Here is a 26,966-nt window from a genome sequence, read left to right as displayed (position 1 = left end):
GGCCTCATGCGGGGTTTAATGCTCTGCTGGTGTGGTCCTGAAATTATTACTAATCTTTGAACAAGGGCCCCACACCATACACCCTCCCCAAATGATAGAGCCGGTCCTGGCCGAGCTTAACCAAAGCGGGACCCCTACCTCATCAAGAGGGTATTTTTGAGACTGGATGCTTTAAAGAGATGTGAAGTGTTGATGGATGCCCTGCAGCTCTGGTGTTCTGAGCAGAGAGTGATTTTGTGTAATACTGTGTAATACTGTGCTAATCAGAGAAATTAGAGAATCCGGTCAGTTGGTGGTAGATTCCCTAGGAGAATGTGGGAACAACCATGCCAGGCCCCACGTTAATCACTCCGTAATACAGAATCTAACCCCATGCTCTCGTTTCATCCTTGTAAGAGCTCTGTGTGATACTACTGTTCTTGTACCTATTTTACCGAGGCTAAGAAAATGTAGTATCTTGCCCAGATCAACCAGCTACTAAGTGACAAAGTCCAGATTCTAAACCAATTTGCTCTGACTCCAGGGCCTAATATGGATTACTGCCATAGTTAAGATTTTTGTCAGTTTCTATTTGTCCAGAAAAGGCCAAAAAACAGAACTTTAAAGTAGTAACCAAAACTCTTCTTATAGCCTACGATGTTCAGAATGGAACATCTTTATTGCAAGTGGGAAATAAAGTTCAGGGTTTACCCATAATCTCACAGCTCTATGTGGCAAAGACCATTAGGGGCCCGTCAAAACCTGTGTACCCCTTTCTTTCCTGGAGACTTCATGGCTGAACTCTATTTCCCAGGTGTCTTTGCCTTTTGGGTTCCTGGACCCAATTCCTCTCTGTGTGTGTGTGTTTCCCACAGAACACCAAGCAATTCTCTCTCACCAGCAGGGTGTCTGAGAATTCAACTCAAGTCAATTCTTTTTTTTTTTTTAACATTTATTTATTTGAGAGACAGAGCATGAGAGAGCACACAAGCAGGGGGCAGGGGTAGAGGGAGAAGCAGACTCCTTGGGAGCAGGGAGCCTGATGTAGGACTCGATCCCAGGACCCTGGGATCATGACCTGAGCTGAAGGCAGATGCTTAACCGGCTGAGCCACCCAGGCGCCCCCAACTCAACTCAATTCTGACACTACCCAGATACGGTGTCAGACCTCACAGATCTCACAGGCTAAGGGTTCAGTCGGATACAATTGTCCCTCCTCCCTCCCCCACCCCACCTTCAGAGTGTGGGTTGTCACCTGCACTTCTGACAGACCTGCTTTAAATCAGAGGTTCCCACACCTCCTTGGGTTTGATTTATTTGCTAGACTGGCTCACAGAACTCAGAGAAATATTTTACTTACTAGATCACCGGTTTATTGGAAAAGGATGTGCCTCAGACAGTGAGAGAGAGAGAGGCATAGGGCAAGGTGTGGGGAAAGGGTATGGAGCTTCTATGCCCTCCCTGGGGCTCCACTCTCCCCAAATCTTCAAGTGTTTATCAACCTGGAAGTTCTCCGAACCCTGCTCTTTGGAGTTTTTATGGAGGCTTCATTAGCTAGGCATGGTTGGTTAAATCACTGGCCATTGGCAGTTGGTTCAACCTCCAGCCCCCCGCCTCTCCCCAGAGGTCAGGGAGTGAGACCAGAAGTTCCATCCTTGAATCACAGGGCTGACTCCACTGGCAACCAGTCCCCCATCCCCAGGTGAGCTTCCAAAGCCATCTTATTTACGTGACAAAAGATACCTTTATCAATCTCAACACTTAGGACATTGCAAGGGTTTTGGGAGCTGTGAGACAGGAACTGTAGATGAAACCCAAATATATACGAGAAATATATTTTGGCCATCTAAATGACCAAATATATATTTCTTACAAATAAAAATTTTCATACCTCGCAATTAGGAGTGGCACACGTGACTGAGTCCTACCCAATAGAACGTGGTGTGTGCCATTTCCTGGCCTGGTTTATGGAAACCTACCCCATGCTGTCTTCCAGGCTTTCCTTTTCTGAAGGCTTGATTTCCACACCTGGGACTACCTTGAAAGTAAGCTGACAGAGTTTTCATAGCCTGAGTGACTATGAAATGACTCCATGAAGAGGGGCTGCTATGGAGGAGGGCTGTTCATCCACCCAGAATTAATATGGGAGCACAGCACAGACTTCTATAGGGGTGGAACCATTACGTATTTTGGATCTTGGCCATAGCAGTTCGTTATTCTAATGAACACACACTGCAATCTGATATATAAGCAGGTGCATAAGCAGAGCGTGTGACTCAGCCAGAGGGGGACAAGTGCCACATAAAATACATGCATGGTGTTCATTTCCCAGAAAATAAATGTATTGATTACAGTATTTCTGAATAGTTTTAAGATATCATTTAATGCCAGTGAAGGCTCAGCCAACTAGCTCTAGCCTAGGAGGTGTCCTAGGGGGGCGGTTCAAGGAGTCCATAAATAAACATGATCCACATATTATCATGGCCACATCAGGTAAAACATCCCCATTAGCAAATCTCCTCAATCCCATTCTAATTTCTCATTTGCATTAAAAAAAATTTACTAGAACTTCCAGGAGATTTGGCAAAAGGAAGTCATCACTTGATCCTGCAAATAGAATCATCACTGCTGTGCCCTTGTCTGTCTGTTTAAAATTTAATTTCAATCTGGCCATTCTAACCATGTCCAGGGGAAATGTGACATCTGGGAAGATAGCTATTTAAGCAAACGAACAGTTCAGCTTTTTAAATAAATGAGATTAATTTATTTGCCAACACTAGCTTTCCCCCTGTAGGAAGACAAGTCACATCTCCAGGTCCTTCCCAATTACACCATGCTTCGCACCCTGTACATGGCGTGTTACAATGGAAAGGCTCCTCTGTACTTGCCTGACTCCATGGGGAGAGAGAATTGAGGAAGCGAAAGCTTGCTGAGTTTGAACATCAGCTTTATGAAGGGCGCTGTGGAGTGTCAGAATCTCAGTTGGCAGGAACGTGAGTGTGTTGTGACCAGGAAGAATGTTCCCTGCAGGGACTCAGTACTGTCTCAGTATGATGGCCAGACTTGCATGGAGCGGGTACTTCGCAAACATTTGCTGGAGGAATGACTCTGATCCGAGGCTGCATAGCATCCGGGGCTACACTGGCTGGCTGGCTCTTACCAGCTGTGTGATTTGGGCAAGTTACTTGACCTTTCTGTGTTTCCGTTGCCTCATCTACAAAATGATGAGTTGTAAGGATTGAATAGTTAGTAGATGTAAAAGAAGCAATCATGAGATGAGCTGGCATTTAGGAGCCTATATGAGTATTGCTGTTGTTATTACAGTGATGGTATTAATATTCTCCTTGAATCTTGACTTTCAGAATGTTGACGTGATTCTCAATGTTCCTCGCTTAATAAGCTTGAGTGGAAGAGTATAGCGAGTTACAGCTTATTAAGATGGTATTTTGATGTCCAAATAGCATTTGGTATTTAAATATATGGTTTTTTTAAAATTAACATACATAGTCATGTATTCATTATTAAATCTACTACTTGCCAAATACCACGCTAGTAGGTAGTAGGGGTACAAGTTAATACAGTAAGCCAGATCATTCTTTGTTTTTCTTCTGAGATTTTATCATCTTAACCCTCTTGGTTAGAAACCATGTTTTTCCAGCCTCACAAATTTTATGGAACCACTCTGACTTTGTATCTTATCTATTTAAACTTTTACAAGCTGGTCCTTTCTTGCCAGACTTTTCTGCAACATTCTTTAGTCTACTAAGGAGGTATTGGGTCTGGTTTCTATTAATTAAGAAATTAGCTGGCATTCAGTGCATTTGTACAAGAATGAATACTTCCACCTTTTTTTAAAGATTAGATTTGAAAAAGTTAACTTCTAATTCTTTTTTTTTTTTTAAGATTTTATTTATTTATTTGACAGAGAGAGAGACAGCGAGAGAGGGAACACAAGCAGGGGGAGTGAGAGAGGGAGAAGCAGGCTTCCCGCTGAGCAGGGAGCCTGATGCGGGGCTCGATCCCAGGACCCTGGGATCATGACCTGAGCCGAAGGCAGACGCTTAACAACTGAGCCACCCAGGCACCCCAAAAAAGTTAACTTCTAATTCTAAGTGTGTTATTTTGTACTTATTTCCGTTTTTTCCCCCTGCAAACTGAAAAACAGAAAACTTTGCAACATGGTAGGATGGTGGATGATGGTGGGAGTCACCGACCAGAAAACGTGGGCTATGAGCCGGGGAAGTGCCACCAGCAGGATGGGCGTCAGCTGTCACTCTTTCTTTGGGGACCATGGCAGACGATGCTAGTTGCCTGATGTCATTCTTCCTTGCAGAGCCTGGACATGGCCTCACAGCCCAGCTCCAAGCCTCATGCTAAGCAGCCCTGAGAAGCAACATGAGCTGCCATTTGAGAAGAAACTTATTTTCCACCTCAAGTCTGCAGGAGGCTCTAGCTCACCACCAGATACACACTTGCTTTTAAAGGCTCTGTATTAGCTCCTAGGGCTAGACTAACAAAGTACCACAAGTTGGGGCGCTTGGGTGGCTCAGTCGTTAAATGTCTGCCTTCTGCTCAGGTCGTGATGCTGGGGTCCTGGGATCGAGCCCCGCGTCAGGTTCCCTGCTCAGCACCGGGCTCCCTGCTTCTCCCTCTCTCACTCCCCTTGCTTGTGTTCCTTCTCTCGCTGTGTCTCCCTCTGTCAAATAAATAAATAAAATATTAAAAAAACAAAACAAAGTACTACAAATTGGGTGGCTTAAAACCACAGAAATGTATTATTTTCCAGTTCTGGAAGCTCAAGGTTAAAAAATCAAGTTGTTGGCAGGGCGATGATCTCTCCGAAGGCTCTGGGCAAAGATCCTTCCTTGGCTCTTCTAGCTTCTGGTGGTTCCTGGCAATCCTTGGTGTTCCTTGGCTCGGAGATGCATCTCTCCGATCTTTGCCTCTGTCATCCACGGTCTTCTCTGTGTCGCTCCAGTCTTCCTCTGTGGGGGTCTGTGTCCCTGGGTCTCTTTTCCTCTTATAAGGACACCAGGCATGTTGGATCAAGGGCCTACCCTACTTTGGTACTTCCTCCTAACTAATTACACCTGCATTTGTAGACAATGATCTATTGTCCAATAAAGTCACATTCTGAGGTTCTAGGGAAGGCATGAATTTGGGGGAGTTGGGACACTATTCAACCCAGCACAGGCTTCTTGCCTGTGTCATTATCATACGGCTGGTTTATCCCGGTCAGTAGTTACCACCTTGGTGCTGAAGGATGAGAGAGAGGGCTGGTGGAGGATGAGGGGTGGGAGATGGGCAAATGGGGGACGGGGGGCGGGGGCTGGGAAGTTGCCGGGCGGGGAAGAGGTGAGAAGTGGAAGGCATGTGGCAGGGGAGAGCCTTGTGAGAAGCTCTGCCTGTGAAGGGTTGTGGTGGCGGGACAGGGGGCTTGGAATATGCACCCGGGGGAGGTAGGGGACCCAGAAATCAGGAAGAAGGACACACATCACCCACTCACAGCTTGGCTCATGGCCTGGAAGCCAACCACTGCATGCCAGGATGAGCAACGGCAGATGGCCCAGCTGAGCTCCCCACGTGTGGGGTCTGCCCTGTGGCCCAGCCTGACTGATAGTATAGGACGGCATAGGGGATACGGCACAACAGGTGAATTAGATTCTCACCCTCTTTCCCAGGAAGACTCCACATTTCTTGGTTCACCAGAAGCATGAATTTACCAGCATTTTTATTTTCTGAAACGATGGCTGTGATTATAACCGCAGTTCTACGATATACACAGTGACAGTTTTGGAAGTACCTTGAGGCTTATCTTCATTCATTATGCTCTACAGCATTTCTGGGCTTTTCTATATAGAATCTTCAGAAGGGTTCAGACAGCCAAAGGGCATTTGTGGAATTTTTAATAATTTTCTCTCTCTGTGGGTTGGGCAGTTGGGGCAGAGGAGGTTAATGCCATTTATTACTTATTCTGCAGCTTATTGCTTTGCTGTCTACACTGAGGGCATTATGCACTCTTATTGCTTGGCTTATTTTCTGGGCTATAGCCTTATTGCTGTACCATGACATATAACATTATAATTTGGTCTGTTTTTAAACATTATATATGCAACATAGTGCGGTAGATTCTTCTGTTATCTTAAATAAGAAAGCTAGATAGAAACGCCGTTCTCCAATTTTTCAACATGTTATGATTCCTAGGATCTGCACAAGGTTCTGACAGACCATATACTGGAAGGTTTCTTTTTTTTTTTTCTAGTTAGGTAATTAGATTTTTTGGTGGTATGAGAGATTTACTTATTTATACAATCATATAACTATATCTAATCCCTTTATTATTCTATAATCAAGGTGTTTTGTCTATCAATAAATATCTACCCTTTATATTTCAAAACAGTTGCCAAATTGCTTCACCAGTTTCAGATTGTACAGTGAAATTCACACTGTGACTGAATAGTGCATTTGTTAAAGAAATTGGCATACTTGATTAAGCACTTTTGGAGGGTTGATGATGATGATTCTGAGGTTTTTGTGGAGCACAACTCCAGAGGAGAGTTAAGAGTGGGAAAGAATGGAAGAAGGCTGAGAAAGTTGTCACACATAAGACTGTCCCCAAATGGTCTGTGGCGGTGGTCCTCAACCCTAGCTGCACAGGGGAATCACCTGGAAATTTCGAGCAGCACCAGCACCCAGGCCTGGCCTCCATAGGCTTTGGCTTAATTGGTGTGCTATGTGCCCAGCTTCGGATTTGCCTCCCACGTGGCAGGGACCATGGAACTGAACAGCCAGCAGGTGCTATATATAATTGCTGATCTATTTCAGATGTCATCAGTTTTCAAAGCAGAGAAGGGGAAAGGAAAAGTGACTTCATCAATAAAAACAAAATTTGGCTCCTCTGGACTTGGAAGTAGACAAGCAATCTTGAGACGGGTGGGTTCATGCTCCTCTGAGGCTGACTGTCCCCTGAGGGTCTCTCACGATGACTCCAGGCTACACTGAGCCAAGCCAGAATGGAAGGAAAGGGGATGCTGAGTGCCCATAACCCTATGGCCTTGCCCTAAACACAGCCCTGTCCTAACACCCGTGCATAGAACTGAGGGCAGACTGGGGACATTCAAGTCAGATTTTACTATCAGCTAGGCCAGCCGAAGCAAAATAAGATCCCAGCTCCACTTCCTATAAAACCTTAGGTTGGAGGTAGGGGTTACTTAACTTCCTGTAGCTTGATTTCCTTATCTTTCATATGAACATAATGATCAATATTGTAGGTAGATAATCATGTGGCATTGTGGGAAGTTTAATGAGATAACATTTATAATAAAATGCCTGACGCCTAACAGATGTCAGTGATGAGTAGCTTTTGGTATTGTTAGACTCAAAATATTATCACCTTGAGTCGTCTGCTCCAGATAAGATTAGTTCAGGACCTGCCGACCCTGTTGTGGGTCCGCTTCCCCATGGAGGACACCATAAGCAGAGTAGAATCAGCTCTAGATCATCATCTCCAGTGTAATCACAAGGCCAAGGAAAAACCTTTTCTCCCATCTCCCTCTGCAGCAGCTAAAGAGTTCAGTTTCCAGAAGAAGGACCTTCCAGATCTTGAGACAATTGACACTGGGAATGTCAAGCCCTTCATGAATAACCAGCCCTCTGTCCCCTGGGATGGGGCCCACTGTAACACAATGCAACATGCAATATAACACAATCAACACAGCATAATAACCCCCACAGTCTTGAGAGACACACATGGGAACAGGGATGTTGATTCCTAAAGCAAAGATTCTCACGCCATCCTCTACAGCAATGGTGTGCAAATAGATCTATCTCACACTTTCTTTACCATTTATCCATCAATGGCCACTTAGATTGTTTACATATCTTGGTTATTATAAATAATGCTGTAATAAACATGAAGGTGCAGGTATTTTTTAGTTAGTGTTTTTGTTTTCTTTGGATAAATACCCAGAAGTAAAATTGCTGGATCTTATGGTAGCTCCATTTTTAATTTTTTGAGGCACCTCCATACTGTTTTCCACACTGGCTGCACCAGTTTGCATTCACACCAACAGTGCATGAGGGTTCTTATTTCTCCACGTCCTCATCAACACTTACTATTTCTTGTCTTTCTGATACTGTCATTTTAACAGGTGGGAGGTGATATGTCATGGTTTTGATTTGCATTTCCCTGGATTAATGATGTTGAGCATCTTTTTAAATACCAGTTGGCTATCTGCTTATAGCTTTGGACTCAGCTCGGTTTTTATCAAAGTTTTCCGAGGAGGAAATAAAAACTAGTGTCTCATTCTAGTGTCTAGAGGACAATGCCCAATTATTATTGTTATTATTATAGATATTAAAGTTTATAAGCTGTTTGTAATTACAAAATGGCTCAGGGCTTTGTGGGGCGTGGTTCCCGACCTGGTGTCAGAGGGCGAACGGTTTGTTTCTGGTCCATGCTGAGGTAAGTGCAAAACTCAAGAATTGGTGTCTCGAAAGTTTTAGGGACATTTGACATTGTCATAGGACCAGTGGGATAGCCTGGGGTCAGAGGGCAGGGATCAGACTCGCTGGGTGTGTTGAAGGCGGCTCAAGCTACAGATGAGCTGTGTGCCTCAGGACCACACCTCTTCCCACAATGCCCTGGGAGAAAACAAAACTGGTGCTGCCCCACAGATGGCCTAAGCTGGTGGTGGCCTTCTGACCAATCCTAATTTTACAGCTTGAAAACAACAGCTGGGGGAGACTGTGATCAGCTGATGGTGGAGTCTTGATAGGAGTAGAGTTGGAATGACAATTTGATTTTACACCTGATGCCTCAGCCGTATCTCATAACAGCCTCCAACCAACCAGGTGCTCAAAAGCCCAGACAATGCTGGAGGAAGAGGTGACTCAAGATCCAGCTCAAGTGTAGGGTCTTGGGAGGTCTGGGTGACAACCGTTTCCTTTGCTTACTATGGAAACCTAGTAAGAATCCTCGGAGTGTCTCTGTAGAGGGGAGAAGTGTGACTTCCTATGATTTATAGGAACAGCCAGCATCAGACAGGGCCTGTACTGAGGAGTGACGAGATCTGCATTTTTGTGTATTTATATTGGACGATCAAGAAAAAAATGTGTTGAGCCAGAAGTGGAGATGGTTTCACTCATGTATCGCTTTGGGGTGCCCACCATGTTGTAAGCACTGTTGTTGGTCCTGAGAATACAGACTCCACTCGGTCACATATTTGTCTTCAGGGGTTTATTGTCTGGTGGGAGGGACAGATGACCTAAAAGACTCCTTCCATCATCATATAATATATACTGCTATGTAAAACATACGTAATATATAAAATATAACATCTTATATAATTATATATATAATTTTTCAAGTGGTTGTAAGAGTGAGGAAGGGAAAGAAAGAGCAAAGGGACAGAGGTTCAGAGAGAAGGCCTGTCTGAGGAGGTGACACTTGAGCAGAGACTTGATCACAGAAAGACTTGATGGGCGATGTGATAGATAGATGGTGGCCAAGGGGCAGACATGAGAGTGAGACCTTGCTAGGAAATTGGCAAGAGCTTAGTTAGGGAGGTGACTAACCCCAGCTGGGAGTGTGAAGGGTTAGGCTGGCGCCATGCGGAACTGGGAGGTGAGGTTGTAGGCACAGACAAAAGTAGACAGGAGTGTTCCGTATTTGGGAATCCCAGGCTATGTAAGGTGATGGGCAGAGTGAGGTGTGTGTGCCTGGGGGTGCAGTGGGGAGTATTTGAACACATGCTGGAAAAGAAAGCAAGCCTTAGGGGCAATGTGAAGTTGTTTGGACTGTAGCCTGAAGAGAACGGGAAATATGGAGGGAATTTTAAGTATATGATATGATATGATCACATTTGCTTTTAGAAAGCTCTCTGTGGGAGCAATAGAAAGAATGGGTGGAAGGCAGGGTGTGGAGGCAAGCGAGGAGACCACAGAAGAAACCCAGATGAGAGTGTGTGGACAGAGAGGAGAGGAGAGGGCAGATAGGACCCAGACAAGCATGGGATCATTAGGGTTTGCTTATTGATGGATTGGACACAGTGGATAAGACCAAGAATTTCTAAGTGTAACAAGAAGTGAATGGTGTTACACAGTCCTGCCAGAAGGCAAACTGGAAGTGAAGCAGGTTCAGCTTGGAAGATGGTGTTTTGGTTTGAATTTGTTAATTTGGGGATGACTACAAGACATCCAGGTGCAGGTCCCAACTGAGTAAGCAGTTGGAGATACATGCTTACCTTCCTTTATTTGGCTTTGCCAATGGGGACAATAACTGAATCACGCTCTAAGGTTGGTGGCAACAGGATGCCTATGGAGATGATTTCCCACTGCTTGCTTCACATCCCTGAAGTGAAGATGTGCCTGTGGCCATAATTTCCTGGGGACATTGTTGGAACAACAGTGAGTCAGTCCCCTCCGCCATGTTTATGGCATGTTATGTTCACACACAACAGCGGGCACTATTTTACTGTTTTAGGTGCTTTATTTCCAATGACTCATTTTCCCTCAGAACAACCTGTTAGACAAGCACTGCTGATTGTTCTCTAGATGGAGACATGAGAAGGCACAGAGAGGTGAAGAGACTTGCCAAGGTCACACAGCGCCTATGTCGCAGAGGCCAGATTCAACCCAGGCAGCTGGGCTGCAGGGCTTAGGCTGGTAACCACCACAACATACTTGTCGGCAAACTGGACACTCTACCAACCCCTGGTGTCCTCTCTGATCTTTACCCTCGAGGCCCTTCACCATTCCCTGAGGGAGGAGCATGGGGGTCCAGCAAAAGGTATATCTTTATGTCAAGAATATTTTTCCTCTTTAGTTCTTTCGTGGCATCTTCAGGAGGATCACACACATGCCCGAGGTCTGCCATTTTGGGCCAAAGTTGTTTACCGGAACACTTGATAACCTAATAATGACAGAAAGAGAGTGCCAGGGGAATAAATAACCAGCCCCGAGTGTGCCATGAAGGCTAAGGAGAGCCAGGATCTGTTCTCGTAGGGACAGCTTTGGCTGACAGCAGTGCTTTCCCAGCTCTGGGCTGCAACCCTTCAGTGGGTTGGGAAATCTGTTTCGTCGATTGTAACCAGCATTCCTTCCAAATAATGCAACGGAAGAGAATAGGACGTGTAGGGGGTGTATTACATGTAATATGCGCAAGTTATGTGTGTGGATATATGTTTGGGTCATGACATAAATGTACTTCTTATTGAATGTTTGGAAAATGCTGAGCTAGAGCACTTTTTACTGTGCGGTCCACGGCCAAAACCATACTCACTGTACGACTATAGCCCCCGCTTACCTGTGGTTTCAGTTACCCATGGTCAACTGCGCTCCAGAAGTGGACGAGCCTCCTTCTGACATGTCAGAAGGTCAGTAGCCGCCGAATGAATGCTACATCATTCCCCTCGTGTCATCTCATCATGCAGGCATTTTATCATCTTGAATCATCACGAGAAGGCTGCGTGCAGGACAAATAAGGTGTTTTGAGACCGAGATGCCACATTCACACAACTTTTTTTATAGTATATTGTTATGATTGTCCTATTTCATTATTAGTTATTGTCGCTAATCTCTTACTATGCCCAATTTATAAATTAAACTTAACCATAAGTATGTGTGTATAGAAAAAAACATAGTAAATATAGGGGTTGGTACGATCTACGGTTTCAGGTGAGAATGTATCCCCTGTGGAGAAGGGGGGGCTGCTGTATCTTCTTCTCTAATGAACTGATATAGGCGTTCGTCTGTGTACTTTAACTCTACACATATGTGCACAGTGCATCGGCACTAAATGTGGTATTCCTGCAGACCTGAAGCTTGGCCCAGAAACCTGCTCTAGCTCATGATTTGGGGAGTTGGTGGCAGGTAGATGGCAAGCTGTCAAAATGGAAGCTTTAGCAGGAGACAAAATCCCCCAGAAAGAGTGTGAATGAGCAAAGAGAAGAGGGTAAAATCTGGGGAATCATTTACCTTTAAGGCAAGGATACTGGAAAAGGAGCTCAGAAGACCTGGACAAAGAGGTGGGAGGGAAACCAGGAGGGTGTTGGCATGGGAGCCAAGAGAGGAGAGAGTCCGAAAAGCAAGGAGAGGTTCAAGATTGTCAAATGTGGCAGGAGGTCAAGTGAGGTAAGACCTGGAAGGCTCACACTGAATTGAGCAACAAGGAGTTCCCTGGTGACGTTGGTTGGTGCCTTCAGTCCAGTGGTGGCCGCTCTACTGTGGGGGGAACTGAATGGTGACCAGGGAAGACAGACATGGGGCGGGGGGGGGGGGGGGGGGGGGATGGGCAGCTCTTCCAAAATGTTTGGCAATGAAATGGGGAGGGCAAGAAGCTGTTGGCCAGACGGGGGATAACGGGTTCCTCCAGAGACAAATTTGGCCCTAGTGTTACAGAAAGACAAAATCTTCACAAGCTAGGCTTATAGGAAGGTGCGGGACATTTAGCCTCTGTTAGAAGGGATGAGGTGAAACTATGGATTCCCACCGCCTACCCCCATCCTCTCTGAACAGACGAGTAAGAATTTCTGGCAATTGTGGAGACAAAATTTTACAACGGTGACAATGACCGCTGATGTTCTGGTTATTTATATGAGTAACGGCTAAGTTTATTTTGGGATTATGATTCCAAATTGTAATGCACAATGCAATCAAAATCCCAGTTAGGAGGAGGAAAAGAAAAAGAGGATGAAACGGTAGCCAAAAGAAAAATGACATTGATAGGTTATCAACATTAGTGCTATCACTGCATAAGGAATAATGAACTAATGGACTGTATTCTGAAACAGAAAATGCCGTGGGTAACTGATAGAATCCAATGGGACAGATTAAATTTCTTCTACTTTTATGATGAAAACCAGACTTGAAATTACTTTTGATTTGTCTTTGGCTTTACCACATGTTTGAGGGAATTCGGATGTAGGCACCTTATCACTGACATTTACTAGTCAAGATAAGAATTTTCTGTTCAGGTTTGTGGGCCGTGGGGACTGCCATTATCACAGCCTCCAGGTGGATTACCAGGTGTTGCATAATTATTGCGACATCTAGTCTGTAAGGAGTAAGGAAATTTGCATTTGAGTATAAATATTTGTATTTAATCTTTGTTTCCCTGGGGGGGTGAAGAAAGCTGGGACCCCTGATAAAGTCACCTTATTTAACAAACGTTGGGCATAGAGATAGTTTTCAGAGATGAAGGAACTATATATAATTCCTAAAATAAACTTTCTCCAGACCAGAGAGCAATTTAAGAAAATGCAAAGCTATGAAGAAAGGATATTGGCGAATCTTCCTTAGGTTGCTTTCACAGCAGTGAGTAATTGCCTTAAGGTAAAAGCTCATCTCTTGTGTTCTAGAAAATTCTCAGACCATTCAAGTCACTAAAAACCATTCATTGTTTTTGATTAACCAGCATGTGAAGAATCTTGTCTAAATGGGTTAGAAATGAAAGTGTTTGCCTTGAACAAAAACGTATAGTCTTGAAGATGAGAAATATTGCTGGTTTTGCTCAATTTAGTCATCTATGTAAAGGGTCTCTGGCCTGAGAATAAACCCCTTATTCCCAAATATTTTGAAACATGGAATTAAGTGTGTGTGTGTGTGTGTGTATGTATATGTGTCTGGCCTGAGAATAATCCCCTTATTCCCAAATATTTTGAAACATGGAATTAAAGTGTGTGTGTGTCTGTGTGTGTCTGTGTGGTGGGGAGTTCCCTTCAAGTGTACATCATGTCCTGGGTGGAGCAAATGGATTTACAGGAAGAGGAACTTTCATGTTAGTTCAACTCCTAATTTGTAAGTCAAGGTGACTCATTTGGGCAACGAAGGTCAAGGTATGTGAGGAAAGAGACGGACTCCTCACTGGCTATTTTTTCATAAGTGAAGATGCTTAAAACCCTAAGTTTCTTCTTAAATGTCTCTTATTACCTGTCATTTTTGAAGTTGTAAGTGAAAGCTGAGTTTTAAGCACAAAGGAAAAAAGGATCCTACACAGTGAAAAAAAAATTGACACAAGAATTTCTCAGAAAGAACTTAGTGAATTTTTATGAACTCTTTGAAGTTGTTCTTGAATGACTGAATTCATTGTCCAAAGACTCAAAGGAGTTGGAATTGGTTGGAATTTTCCGCTCTTTGCCATACTCCTGGATCACAGGCACAATTTTTCAAAATATTGGTAGAGCCAGGTCCTAGTGCCAGAATGAGGGAGACATTTTATGTAGTTTCTCCTTCATTAACTATAATTTTAGCTGTTTTTGTTTTGACTGAAATTCTCCTGGTTGGTTCAGTTGGTTAAAGCTGGGGCTAGCTAACTTGGACCAGTGCCAGATATCTGGAGACAGACAAGCTTATTCTGTCATTGATCACCACCTCCTTCCATCCTCTTCCTCCTGGCCAACAGAGGTACTCACCTTCTTGGCTACGTGTTCAGGGTTTAGAACAACCTCTGATGCCCCAGGCAGTTTGAGGGTGGAGGTGATGTGGAAAACAGTCATCAATCTCTAGGGGCCAATCATGGTAGTTCTATGTCCTTTGTCTGTGAAAAGTTGGGTGGGGAACCTACCTTGAGGACAGTTGGCCTCTTCCATGGGGTAGAGAGGTTTCAGCCTTGACCCCCTCTAATTGTGATAGGACTCCAGCCATCCCATTTCACACAATCCCCCACTAGATCCTTTACTTTCACTCTTCAGGGCCTGCCCTGATGATGAGCTTCAGATATGGAACTCCTTGGGAAAATCCCTTCTCAGGCTCTTGGTGAAAACCTCAAAGGGACGGAACAAAGCTGATCATAAATCTGGGTAGAGCAGACCTGCACACTGGTTGATTGCAGAGCTGGAAAAGCCAGGGAGAAAGTTGTTGGTTACTTCTTTAATTTCCCTTTACAGCTGTTGGTCTAGAACCCCACACAGGGATACCCTAGAAAATGTTCAGAAGAAATCAACTTTATCTACTTTCCTTCTGAGAAACTTTTTTGAGTAGCTGCTGGTAAACCTCACCAGCTTTTTCAAGAAGTTCACAAAAGCCACTTAATGTGTTGGAGCATCTTTGTGGTTTCTTTCGGTTGCCTGAACAGAAATGTAATGTTAGGTACAAAGACGTATAGTAGTGTCTCCCTATAATTTTACACACATCCACATGCAGTTCTCTGTTTATAATTTCCCTCCCCATCTCTTTGCCCTAAACCTTTATAATAAGTTCATTCATTTGTAACTCTACTTGGCTGCCTGATGTTTGTAGAGTAGAATTAGTGCAATTGCTTTCCCCAGTAAAAAGAGGTAGCTTGGCAGTGGTATTGAGAGAGAGGAAAGCTGACTAGCCAGGGAATGCAATACTAGAAATATAAGCCCAGTAAACAGCACTGACTCCTTTAGAGAAATGTTTGCTGTCTGGGTGTCCCCAGCCTCTTAGCCAAGCGGTGGATCAAGCCTGCAGCCCTTTAGATACAAAGATATATGAATGCTCTGCCTGCGAATAAACAGACACTTTGTAAGGAGAGAAAAACTGGTCTGAAGAGAATTTCTCAGGCGCTTTGATTGTCTGATTGCACAAACATCGCCTCGTCAATTTTTCTCACAATCTAAGAGAGGAAGTGGCATGAATAGGAATGTGTTTGGAGCTGGAGGGTGGGGACAGGAGGGAGAGAGACTCTTCCCCGCCATCCGAAGAGGCGGGAGGGCAAAGAAAACCTTCAAGAGGAACATGCGACGCGGTCCCAACCCGCGTCCCTCTCCGGGCGGTCCCCTGCCCCCCGGGGCAGCGCCGGGGAGGGGGGGGGGCCCAGGCCGCTGGAGGCGGCGGGTTTCGTGCGCTCCGGCACTGCTGGGGGCGAAAGGCGCAATTCCGCGTCTCCGGGAGGAGAGGCCACGGTCACCCGCGCGGAGGACCATCTCTGGCACCAGACCCAAGCCGGTCCTCTCCGGTGTCTACGCACAGGCGGCCGCGCGTGCCCACGCGCACACATTCCCGCCTCCGCGCGCAACTCCCACGCCCCGGGCCCTGTGCCCGCGAGGCGCCAGACCCGCCTCCCCCGGCGGGACCTAGAGGGTCCTCGGCGGCGTCTTTAAGGCCGCCGTCCCCGCCCCTCCCTCTTCCCCGCCCTCCCCCGCCCGTCCTCCTCTGTGTCGCCGAGGCTCCTCCCGACCTCCCCACGAGCCGGGCTGCCGGGCGTGCGCGGCGCGCGGAGCAGGTGCGGCCGAGCCCCTCGCATGCCGCTGCCGGGCCGGAGGTGCTAGCGGCGCCGGGCGCGCTCCGCCCGCCCCTCCTCCGGGCCGCACTCGGGCTCTGGCGCGCGCGGGGACATGTCGGTGGCGACGGGCAGCAGCGAGGCGGCCGGTGGGGCCGGCGGCGGCGGCGCGCGGGTTTTCTTCCAGAGTCCCCGGGGCGGCGCCGGCGGCAGCCCGGGCTCGAGCAGTGGCTCAGGCTCCTCCCGGGAGGACTCGGCGCCCGTGGCCGCGGCGGCCGCGGCGGGGCAGGTTCAGCAGCAGCAGCAGCAGCGGCGCCACCAGCAGGGAAAAGTGACAGTGAAATACGATCGCAAGGAGCTTCGGAAGCGGCTGGTGCTGGAGGAGTGGATCGTGGAGCAGCTGGGTCAGCTGTACGGCTGCGAGGTACCTGAGCGCGGGGCCGGGAGGGTCGGGGGCCTCCCTCGCCCCACTGTGCCCACACCGGAATTCTCCAGGGCTCCAGCTCTCGGGTGCGCACCGCCCTGTCTCCTGGGGACCCAGCGCTGGGAGCGAGGCGCAGGGCGTTCTCTCTCCGGGGTGCCCTCTGGCGCCGGGGCGCCACAGTTGGGACGCCCCTGCCTGGGTCCAGATGCCGGGTGCCCGCAGAGCTGCGGGCCCCCTTGTTGGCAGTGGGGAGCGTTGGGTTTTGCTAAGCACCTTGCTTTTCTCGGAGCCCGGGGCGCCTCTAGGCTCCAGCTGCAGCTACCCTCAGAAGGGCTCACCCCAGCTGCGCCTAACCCAACAAGAACAGTACTCACTGCTGAGATCCTGGCAATCCCGATTTCTGTGGAGGGGGAGCAGGGAAGGTACCTGAAAGCTGCTTAACGGAGAGGAGAGGTTCTGGGGATCCCAGAGGACCCCTCGGTTCCTGAAATTCTACATCAAAATCATGAGATGAACGCTTTCCCTTTTGCAGCGAGCCCCGACGCGCGTCCCCATAATTCATCCTTGCATTTACCCAAGCTGCACACGTTGGGCTTTGTTGAAGCAGCTTTTTTCCCCCCCTGGTGGAGCTCGGTTACTCCCATTGATGGGCGCAGGGTGAGAGCCTTTGGCAACCTGGAAGGGTGCCTGGGTGAAAGGAAGGTAGCTCTGCGGGTGGTGTGCGGGATGCCCGGAATCCACCAGCTTCCCCTCCGCGGCGACCCCTGTGACTTCCCACGGTTCAGGGGCTAAGGTTCATACACAAGTCCGACGGACGCGTAGATGCTTGATGTTAGGAGAAATATTTAGAATAAACTGTAACAGACGTCTGCTAGAAAAATGACTGAAGCCAAAATGATTCCCCATGAGAGTCTTTAATAACAGCGATTCTGAATGAAGTATTGTACTTCTCCTAAGGGCGTGGAGTTTGGGAAGGGTGGGAGAATGGAGGGGATTAATAATTAAGGATTCGGCTTCTAAGTTAAAGCAGGTTTGTGTCCATACAGCTGTTAGCGCTGTTCAGCAAAAATGAAAGCCAGATGAACTCACTGGCTTTTCTCCTGGTTTGGGGTATTCTGTTTTTCACACATTTTATGGCCTATTGTGAACACATCCTTTCCTTAACATTCTCATGGTAGGAGGCAACAGCATCCTCATTAGGGACTACTGATGAATGATTAGGATATAATGAAGCTTGACTATATGACTAATAGGCTTGTAAAAATATATTGTTTCCCCAGCCTGGCTCTTACAAAAAGCCATTTTAATTGCATAAATAAAAACCGGCCAACATAGGAAGTGTTTCTGGGATTTCTTTCTTTCTTTCTTTCTTTCTTTCTTTCTTTCTTTCTTTCTTTCTTTCTTTCTTTTTTTTTGTAGGAAGTTGGCAAAACTCTTTCAAGAAACACTGTATTTGATTTAGATGGGATTACTGTTGGGTGGATGGATGTGCTCAGTCTTGCCTCTGTAGAATCCAATTAATTTTCATTTATTTCATACTGACCTTTATACTCCATTTTGGATTTGGAGAAGATTTAATAGAAAAACTACTGTTGAAATTAAGAGTGCTTTAGCAGTGCTCCTTTTATGGGAGGCTAATTAGGTGTAGTTGGGGAAACTAGAGAGTTCTGGCCCCTTAGCAGGTTGGCAAATCAAAAAATTTAAAAATTCTTCAGAATAATTGGGGGAAAATGGTGGATTGGATGTTCACTGTATTGAACATGTAGGTTAGATACATATTTTAAAGGGTAAACATCACCTTGAATCTTTTCCTGGTACATCTCTTCTCCTATTTTAGACCTTCTGGCATACAGCAAACTGGAGATTTGAGAGAGGGCTTCATGCTGCCTGCATGTCATTACAATGTGGCAAGTGTTTCTCTTTAAGTTGTTTGCTCTGTCATTTTAGGTTTAAGGAATATTGGTCATTGAGAAGGTTGTTGGCAGTTTGTAATTACCAAGCTGATGACCATCTTCCTTTAATGACAAAAAGCATGTGGATTCATAAATAGGCATATAAAGAATTGTTGTCTTCCATCTATTTCTCCACCGGTGGGGCTCTATTTTTAGCTTAGCTTCTCTGGTCTGTAGCCTTTCCTTGCTGATGTCTTCAAGTATGTCAGTCCCTGCTTTCTTAACCGAGAAGGACTAATCGCTCTGAATCTCATGAATATAGAGGGTGGGGAATGTTCCTTTTACACTTAAAATTGGTAATGTTGTCAAATTTTTACTGCATGCAATTGACACAGAAAGCGAATTTGCCAGACTTCAAACTGGCCGGGGGCCTGAGCTTTCTGCCAAATTGGGGGAGATGATGAACACATATTTAATTTCAGAAGAACTTATATCAGGCCAGTCAGCAGTTGGATGACTTGTCCTTTTCGGAATAGAAAATAGTGATCTTTTGGAGAGGCATAGAGCATGATATTTAAAATTAGGAGTGGGAAAGAAGAAATACACAGAATAACTTCCTGGCTGTGGTCTTGTCTTGAAGTTTGCAGTGGCCAGTCAATTTTGTATGGAGAATAATCTGAAGACAGCATCTGTGGAATGCTTATTAGGTGCTGTTCTCGGCACTTTGTATGGACTAATTGATTTAGTCTTTACAACAGCCCTATGAAGAGGGTGCTGTTGTCTGTTTTACAGATGAAGAAACTGAGACCCAGAGTAAGAGGCTTTCCCAAGCTCGAAGAGCTGGTGAAGGGCAGGGCATGGGGATGGGAGTATGAACCGCGGCCATGTGGCTCTGAGCCCACATGCTAATCACCGGGCCCTGCCTCTTAAGTTTGCAGGGGCCCATGCAAGAGAACAGATGGAGGCCCTCATAGCATAGGTCTAAATATTTAAAAATAATGCATTTGTAATGAGCATGATATAAAATTTATTCTGTCTACCTCCCTTTACAATGATATCTCCATAGTGGCCTGGAAGGCTAGGTTTGATTTTTGAATTCTCAGACTTCCCAGAGCTCACAGCTGGAATGCAGCTGGAGAATCCCCTGGCCTTGCGCCTGCTTTCTTTTCTTCCCACCCACAGTACAGTCTCACCTGCTGAAGAGCATTGTGTCCGCTCGCATACCCAATCTCTGTCTACTCTGTCTACCCTTCATCATACCTTTGGCTCAGACCAGTGGCAAAGGCCCCCTTGGGAGGACAGATCCGGGAGGAGCCTGTTCATGCACTGGAAATGGCTTGGTATTGGATCAGGAAACTCTGGGGATCTGCAGCAGAGCTTAAAACCAGACAGAGGGACAGCGGTTCCAGGTAGGTGGGTCCAGTTGGTCCTAGGAGCTCTGCAGGAAGATGGGTGTGGGAGGATTAGGGCCCAGGACCATGGCCCTTCTTACCCAGTCTAAGGGCAGTATTGCTGCACACCACATCAAACAGCCTTTTGGATATAGAGATAAGTGTTTTTTATAAATTCTAAAATGCTTAGTTATGTTTATAGTTATTTTCCATTTCATCTTCTTGTACAGATAGTTAAATTTTCAGCTAAGGATTTGGTTATAATGGAACTGTTAGGATGGATCTGTATCCTCATTTAAGAATTTCTGTTTTGAGACATTTTCATATCTCATCCAGACCCAGACAGTTTCTAAGAGCGTTTGAAATCTGGCATCGAGTCTCCTTTGACAAGTGTTGCAGGATGGCTTACTGGATAAGTCATATCATTTTTTCTCATCTTGCCCAGTATCAAGATAACATCTGTACTTCCAGTTTTGCAGTTTGATTTGTTTTGATGGTGACCCTAGAAAGAAATACCCTTTAGATTGCTGCCTGACACACGGACACATGGATGTATGAAAGACACATGGATTCACAAAGCACCGCTTAATATTACCATGTATGCTAGAGAAAAAAATGACAAGGGTAGTGTAAAATATGACTTTATTAATGTTTAAATACAATGTTCTATTTCCTTTTCCAGAATTGCTGGTTGTGACCCTCTAAATTGATTTCAGGGGGCCCTGGGTGGCTCAGTCAGTTAAGTGTCCGACTCTTGATTTTGGCTCAGGTCATGATCTCAGGGTTGTGAGAGGGAGCCCCACATCTGGCCCAGTGCAGACAGGGCGTGGAGCCTGCTTAAGATTCTCTCTCTCCCTCTCCCTCTGCCCCTCTTTTTCTCTCTTAAAAAATTAATTAATTAATTAAAAAATAAATAGATTCCATAACATTTTTGGACAGTGGCATGCAGTTTTAAAAATACTCCTCCAGGGGCACCTCAGTGGCTCAGTCAGTTAAGCGTTTGACTCTTGATTTCAGTTCAGGTCATGATCTCAGGGTTGCGAGATCAAGCCCCGAGTTGGGCTCCGCGCTCAGCAGGGAGTCTGTTTGAGATTCTCTCTCTCCCTCTGCCCTTCCCCCCTCTCTGTCTCTCTAGAATAAATAAATAAATCTTAAAAAAAAAAATACTCCTCCAGAAAGGGAAAAGCCTAAACATATGTGATAGAATTACCTGGTGTTTATTAAATGATCTCTGTGCATCAGGTATGATTCGTGTAGTCCTAGTAACAATTTCTGATATTCTCATTTTGTCAGTATAGAAAGTGAGTCATGGAGATGCCAGAAAGTTGCCCCAGGGCCCACAGCTGAAATGTGGCAGTGCAGGGCCATGTCCAGGAATTGTGATGCACCCCCTTGCACCGACTGCTTCTCGAGGCAGGACAGCTCCAGGCATCTTCCGTGAACTTGTGTGTGTTGTGTACTCCCCAGAAATGGCTGTTGGAGCCTCTGAGTTGGCTGATCATGCCCGTAGGGGGAACACCACCGGGGAGTAGTTCTTATAACTGGATCAAGCTTCTAGCTTTAAGTTCAGGTCCTTGTTTTGTATATAGATTCCCACTCTAACAACATCACATTTCCCTGTTTTGCTGCTTTCTTAGTACCTGAGCCAGAAGGTAGAAGCTATTGCTTAGAACTTGGTTTGTGGATCATTTGGTGAATCTCCATGTATTTGGGTATTGGAGAATGAATAGGCTTTTTAAAAGAACTGCTTTTTTTTTTTTTTTTAAACCTCCATAAACTCAATCTGTAAAATATTAAGGAATAAATTAAACGTGTTAGAAGTCTACGAATAGAAGAATTCTCAACTGCCAAGGGAAGAAAAGTGCTTCACACGTTTCCCTTTGGAACAGTAGTTAGGGAAATTCGGGGTGGAGGTGGTGGTTAAGAGAGTAAGTGTTCCGTGGCTAGAAGAACCTGAAGTCACCTCGTGGCCCCAGCATTCAGTAGTCGTGAGAGCGTAGGCAATTTCCGTAACCTCTCTGAGCCTCACCTTCCGCTATATTTAAGGGGATCACCCTGGCCTCTTTGCAGGGTTGTCGTGAGGACCGGATGGGAAAGACGTGGAACATAGCATCTGGAACGCGGTAGGTGCCGTCACTGTTGTACCTTGAACCACAACCAGCCACTAACTACTGCTGATTCTCTGTGATGTGGGCAGAGGACAGGAAGGAAGAGAAAACAAGGCATTCACATCTATTTGGTGGTAGAATTTGGAGAAGATGAGTGGATACTTTGAGGTCAGGGATATCGGTATGTGTTTGAACTTGAACGTGGGCAAATCGTCTCTATATCATTCCCCTTTCTTCTAGAATCTTCCTTATTCTGGAAGTTCCTGTGGGTTTTCATGTATGTATGGAGAAATTAGACTTCAATCTGTGTGAATTTTCTTTGTGTATGTCCTAGTGTGGGAGAGCGCAGTTCTTCAACCATTAGGCATTTATTTGAATGAATGAAAAAGAGTCAGTCATCAGAAGCCATATTTTAGCATTGAGTGAGTTGGTGGCATTTCTTTATTAGAGTCACAGCTAGGAAAAAAAAAACAGACTTATGGTTTTGTTAAAGTAATCCATATCCCACTCTTGCATTATTACTGTTTTATTTCAGTGTTGTTGAAAAGTATACTTACCTTCATTGGCTTATCTGCTCCAAATAGGTGTTTACAAATCGTGGTTGCAGTGCATTGATTTTTCAGCTTAGATCGAGAGAATTCTTTTGAGAATCTGATGTTCCTGGTGTCTCCCGCCCACCCTCTTTTCCTCTGCTTCTGCTGTGCCCCTGACATACTAGTTCTGCCTGCATTCTTGCCTCGGACTCATGCTTTTGCTTCCAGGGTCTTGTGCTTTTCTCCCAGCTCTGAAACGACCTGGCTGCACCTGGCTGCACCTGGCTGCACCTTGCCTCATTGACAGCTCTCCTCGGAGGAGTCTCTCTTTCCAGATGAGGGAAGAGCAAAGTCTGCATTGTTTCTTCCCATGTGGTGCGTGCACCTTGCGCACGATCTCATTTTGCGGTTTACTACCTAGTCTTCCCAGGCCGTACTTGGCTATTTCATGGCTTGAATTTCAAACTGTCCCCTGTCTTTTCAAGGCAAATCTTCCATGCTCTTTCCTTCCCTGCAGCCCAGTCCTCGGCCTCCTCCTGTGCCAGCCAGTGCGGCCGCCCGTCCGGGGGCCTCTTCCCTTCATCGTCCTCCTGCCTTGGATGGGTTGGCAGCCGGGCTCCCTGCTAGAAACAGCAACCATCACTGGCCACGAAAAACGCTTCCCTTCCCCAGTCCTGGATCCCCTCTGGTTGCCACTCTTACTATCTACTTTTCTGGATCTTTCTCCAGACACTGTTTATCCACCACAGCTGCCCTGAGGACCTTGCTGTTTCTCAATCCAGGGGGACTGTGTGAGGCTTTATTTGCCTTGGCCCTCCTGCCGCATTAGACGCCCTTGGCCACTCCCCGGGGAAGCCTTTGGCTTCTGAGGCAGCCCCTCCAGGTCTCCCACGCTTCTCTAGCTACTCTTCCAGCCGCCTTCTGGGTTTTCTTTCTCTGCCCATCTCTTTGATCTGATGTTGCACAGGGTCTGTCTTTGGGCCCCTGCTCTGCCTCTTGTGTTGTTGTTTTTTTTCCCCCCCGCTCTCTCACGCTCTTTCTGGGTGATACGAATATTCCCGTGGCTTCAGTTGCTGGCCATATGCTGACAACTCTTCAATCTGTATTTTTAGCCCAGATCTGTTTTCTGAGGACCAGACATATTCAGAGAGTTTTGAAATGGATAACTCCACTTAGATGCTCCATGGGAGCCTCGTGGGTAACTGGCCTGCAAATGGAGTTTACCTTCCTCTGCAGACCTCCTCCTCTTCCTCCCTTCCCTCGTGAGTGAATGGCAGGTGCTGCGATCCACGGATGTCCCAGCCAGAGATACTGCTGGCATCCTCTCTCTTGCCTCTGCCCTCCACGTCACACCCGGCAGCCTCGGAGTCTTGTCGACACTCGCTCCTTACGGCTCTGCAACCCGGTGCCTTGACTTCTTGCTGCCACCGCATTCGTGCGACACCTTAACATTTCTCACCGATTGATGCTTCCATCTCAGTTCTCTGCAGTTACTACCGCCCCGAGTCCTGGTATGGCCGCCAGCAGCAGCCCCCTGCTTGTCCACTAATACAGCTCCCCGCGGAGGGCCAGGGGACTTGTACGTTTTGTCTCCCACAGTCAAACTTTACAATAACTTTAGGAGGGGGGTGGTGGTGATGTTCTCTTCATTTCTTAATTTTGTAGCGGAAGAAACCGAGCCCAGAGAAGCCGTGACCTGTCCCCGTCTCAGGTCATGCTGACCCCAGAGGCACATGGCCGCAATGCTGCCCCGCAGCTCGATTTACTGAGTTCCTACTGCATACCCCAACCTTGCAGTAACTCTGCAAAAAACTGAGGTGCGGGGAGCTTGAGCAACAGGCCCCGGTCAGAGGCCACGTCCCTCTCAATGGCAGAGTCAGGAGCAGACACCTGTCTCAGGTTCCTGGGCTGGGACCTCCCCCTCTGAGCCCTCCCCTCCAACTGCCCCTCACTGTGGTGATTCCAAGTGTTTTCTGAAATCCAGGCTGGATCCTGTTATTTCCCATGGCCTTCCTGACAAAGCATGAGACCTTAGGCTGCAGCCAGGGCTCAGGGGCTCACCCTGCCCGCCTCTGTAGCCTCATCTCTTGCCCCTGTCCCCCACCCCTGAATGCAGGGCAGACAGGACCCCTTCAAGCTTGCTTCTCTCTCTGCCAGACCATCTCTCCTTACCTCTCCTACCTTACTTGTCCACCTGTTTCCTGTTCTTCAGGCTCACCCTTGGGGTATCTCCTCTAGGAAGCTTCTCTGACACGTCCTCCCTGGCGGGCTGGCTGACAGGCCTCCGCTGGCTTGTGCTTACTCACCCCTTTCTTGGAACACTTCGTGTAATCCTGTCTCGCAGCTTCGTGAGGGCAGGGTCTTGTGGCCCCTGCAGCCCCAGTGTCTCTCACACACCTGGGTGCCCTGAGGTGTCCAGCGCCTGGCCGCCAAGTGAGTGTGACCGAAACTGGCCCTCCAGACCATCTTCTGGAACTGTGCGTTTCAGAAAGACAAACCCCAAATTAACTGCACTAATGTAATTCGGCTCTGCCTGGGTTATAAGTCTATTTTTTCATTGTTGACTCAAAGTTTCGGTTCTCTCCCCTGCTTGTGAATTATATCTGTGCTATCCTTTGAACCTGTGAGCGGAAAGGAAGTGGCAATGGAATAAAACACAGAGGTAGGGGGATGAGAGTCTTTCACGGAAGTAATCACAGGTTACTGCCATTCTTCTGTCTAATTTTAATTTTTCAGTATGTACAAGAATCCTATTTTATTTGCACAGTCATTGTTCATTTCTCTGAGAGTAGCTGTGCTTGCTGGGCAAAGAAGGGGTGAGTGCTTTTCCATCAGCAGATAAGATTCAGAGCAACGGGCTCACACAAGTCTTAATAGAACAGGGAATGTGAGCCAAGATTCCTGCCTCTGCTTCAAAGTTTGGGCCAGTAAAGTCCAACCAGGTTTTTCTGAGTCAGGACTGGTGCTCGGGAAATCTGTTTCACGGTATAAAACCTTAGAAAAAAGAAGAGACCAGAGTGCGGATTCGTCTCTAACACATGACTTTATGGTTGAAGAAAAAATGATCAAAGAAGGGCTTTTCCTTTTTTGAAGAATCCTTAGGGCAGGAAGTAACTTGGGAGTATTGATTGATTGATTCATTCGTTCGTTCCAACAGATACTTGCAAAGATGCGGAAAGGGGAATAGGAAGCCTTCATCCTTGAAAATTGGGTAAGAGGAAAAGAACAAGAAAGGAACCCTTTCTGTTACAAGAGAATGGAGGTGTCCATATGACTGAAAGCCCTTTGCGGGCAGAGACATGTCCTGTTCCCAGTTGTCTTAGTGTATCCAGTACGTTTATTTACTGCATAGTGGCTCTGTGCTTCTCCCTTTACTCAAAGCCTGTTTTCAGGGAAGGATATGATAAATTTGTTCACTTTATAGTGTAAATGACTAAACACACTTTAATTATCTTTCATTTTAATAGGAAGTAAGGTTTTAAGTAAGAGAAAGTAATCTCTTACTAGCCAGCCGAACTTCAGGAATCAATGAACCAGGACAGGATATCTTATTTGTGGGCTCCGGGTCCTTGTTGGCATCTGTGAAATCTATGGAATCAAAACATGTCCATTGTTCCCAGGATGTTATGGGAAGGACCTTGGGCTGCTGCTTAATTAGCTCAATGACCTTGGCAAGTCATATTCATGATAGACTTCTGTTTTCAGGTTTTCTTTCCTTACCTGAAAAAATGGGGCTGGTCTAGGGTTTTTAAGCTCTACCCTTTAGAGCTTCTATGATAAAGGTGCCCTACACTGCAGAAAATGGGATTCATTAAAGAGAGGGTGATATTTAAAGCGGTTATCGAAGCGTCTTTCTCTCTTAAGGCAAACCTGAGACAAGCATTAGGCTAGTTCACCAAAGGATCATCTAATTGCAGAGCTAATTCCAGTAGCTAAAGTGAGAGTGTATCCGTCCTTCCCTTGGCATGATCTCTTGCGTGACGTGGCTTGGATAGGAAGAATCAGATTGAGAAGCCTTTTAAAAACACCCTCTCTCCCTCCTCCAGCACTTCCTACTATTGACTTCTAAGTGAAATTTGAAATCTTGATGCTGCAGACATCATAGGTACCCTACTGCCTTTTAAAGAAAAATTTAATTGGGTTAACCTTTAAGAAGAGCTGGTGTATTTGACTTAGAAATTTTTAATGTGTAACATAATATTGTCTGTTGGGGGGCTTTTCCTGTTCCTATTATTTGTCCTTTACCTTGGCAACTCATAATTGACTAATAGTGGTATTTATTTTTAACTTGTGTTGAGATATAAAATGAGCATCTGAGAGGGAGAAGAGTAGCAGCTTTAGGAAATAAAATTTTTAAAAGGTGAAGGGTACAAAGTAGCCTAAATAAGAGACTGAATAAATCTGTATAAACAAATTAATTTTCACTGGGGAATTTCTTCCTAGAATGTCATTTTAT

General features: G+C 46.1%; 1 protein-coding gene and 1 long non-coding RNA gene across 2 annotated transcripts in view; one reads left to right on the top strand and one right to left on the bottom strand.

Annotated features, from left to right (window-relative positions):
* Positions 1-10,483: 10,483 nt before the first annotated feature.
* Positions 10,484-17,381, bottom strand: LOC118524723 (uncharacterized). The gene is made up of 4 exons (XR_013441053.1): positions 17,013-17,381; positions 14,543-14,811; positions 11,285-11,443; positions 10,484-10,891 (listed from the first exon to the last, which is right to left on the bottom strand). It is a non-coding gene; the product is annotated as an uncharacterized LOC118524723 (long non-coding RNA).
* PPP1R14C (protein phosphatase 1 regulatory inhibitor subunit 14C) overlaps positions 15,750-26,966 on the top strand; it is an 82,410-nt gene continuing 71,193 nt past the window's right edge. Inside the window, exon 1 of the mRNA XM_036075018.2 lies at positions 15,750-16,586. Within this exon, the coding sequence (XP_035930911.1) occupies positions 16,278-16,586 (309 nt within the window). The 5' untranslated portion in view covers positions 15,750-16,277. The remainder of the gene's footprint in view (positions 16,587-26,966) is intronic.

This window comes from Halichoerus grypus, chromosome 9, assembly GCF_964656455.1.
Source record: "Halichoerus grypus chromosome 9, mHalGry1.hap1.1, whole genome shotgun sequence".
NCBI classification, from domain to species: Eukaryota; Metazoa; Chordata; class Mammalia; order Carnivora; family Phocidae; genus Halichoerus; species Halichoerus grypus.
Note: the sequence above shows the minus strand (reverse complement) of the source record. Positions and strands in the feature narration are given on the sequence as shown.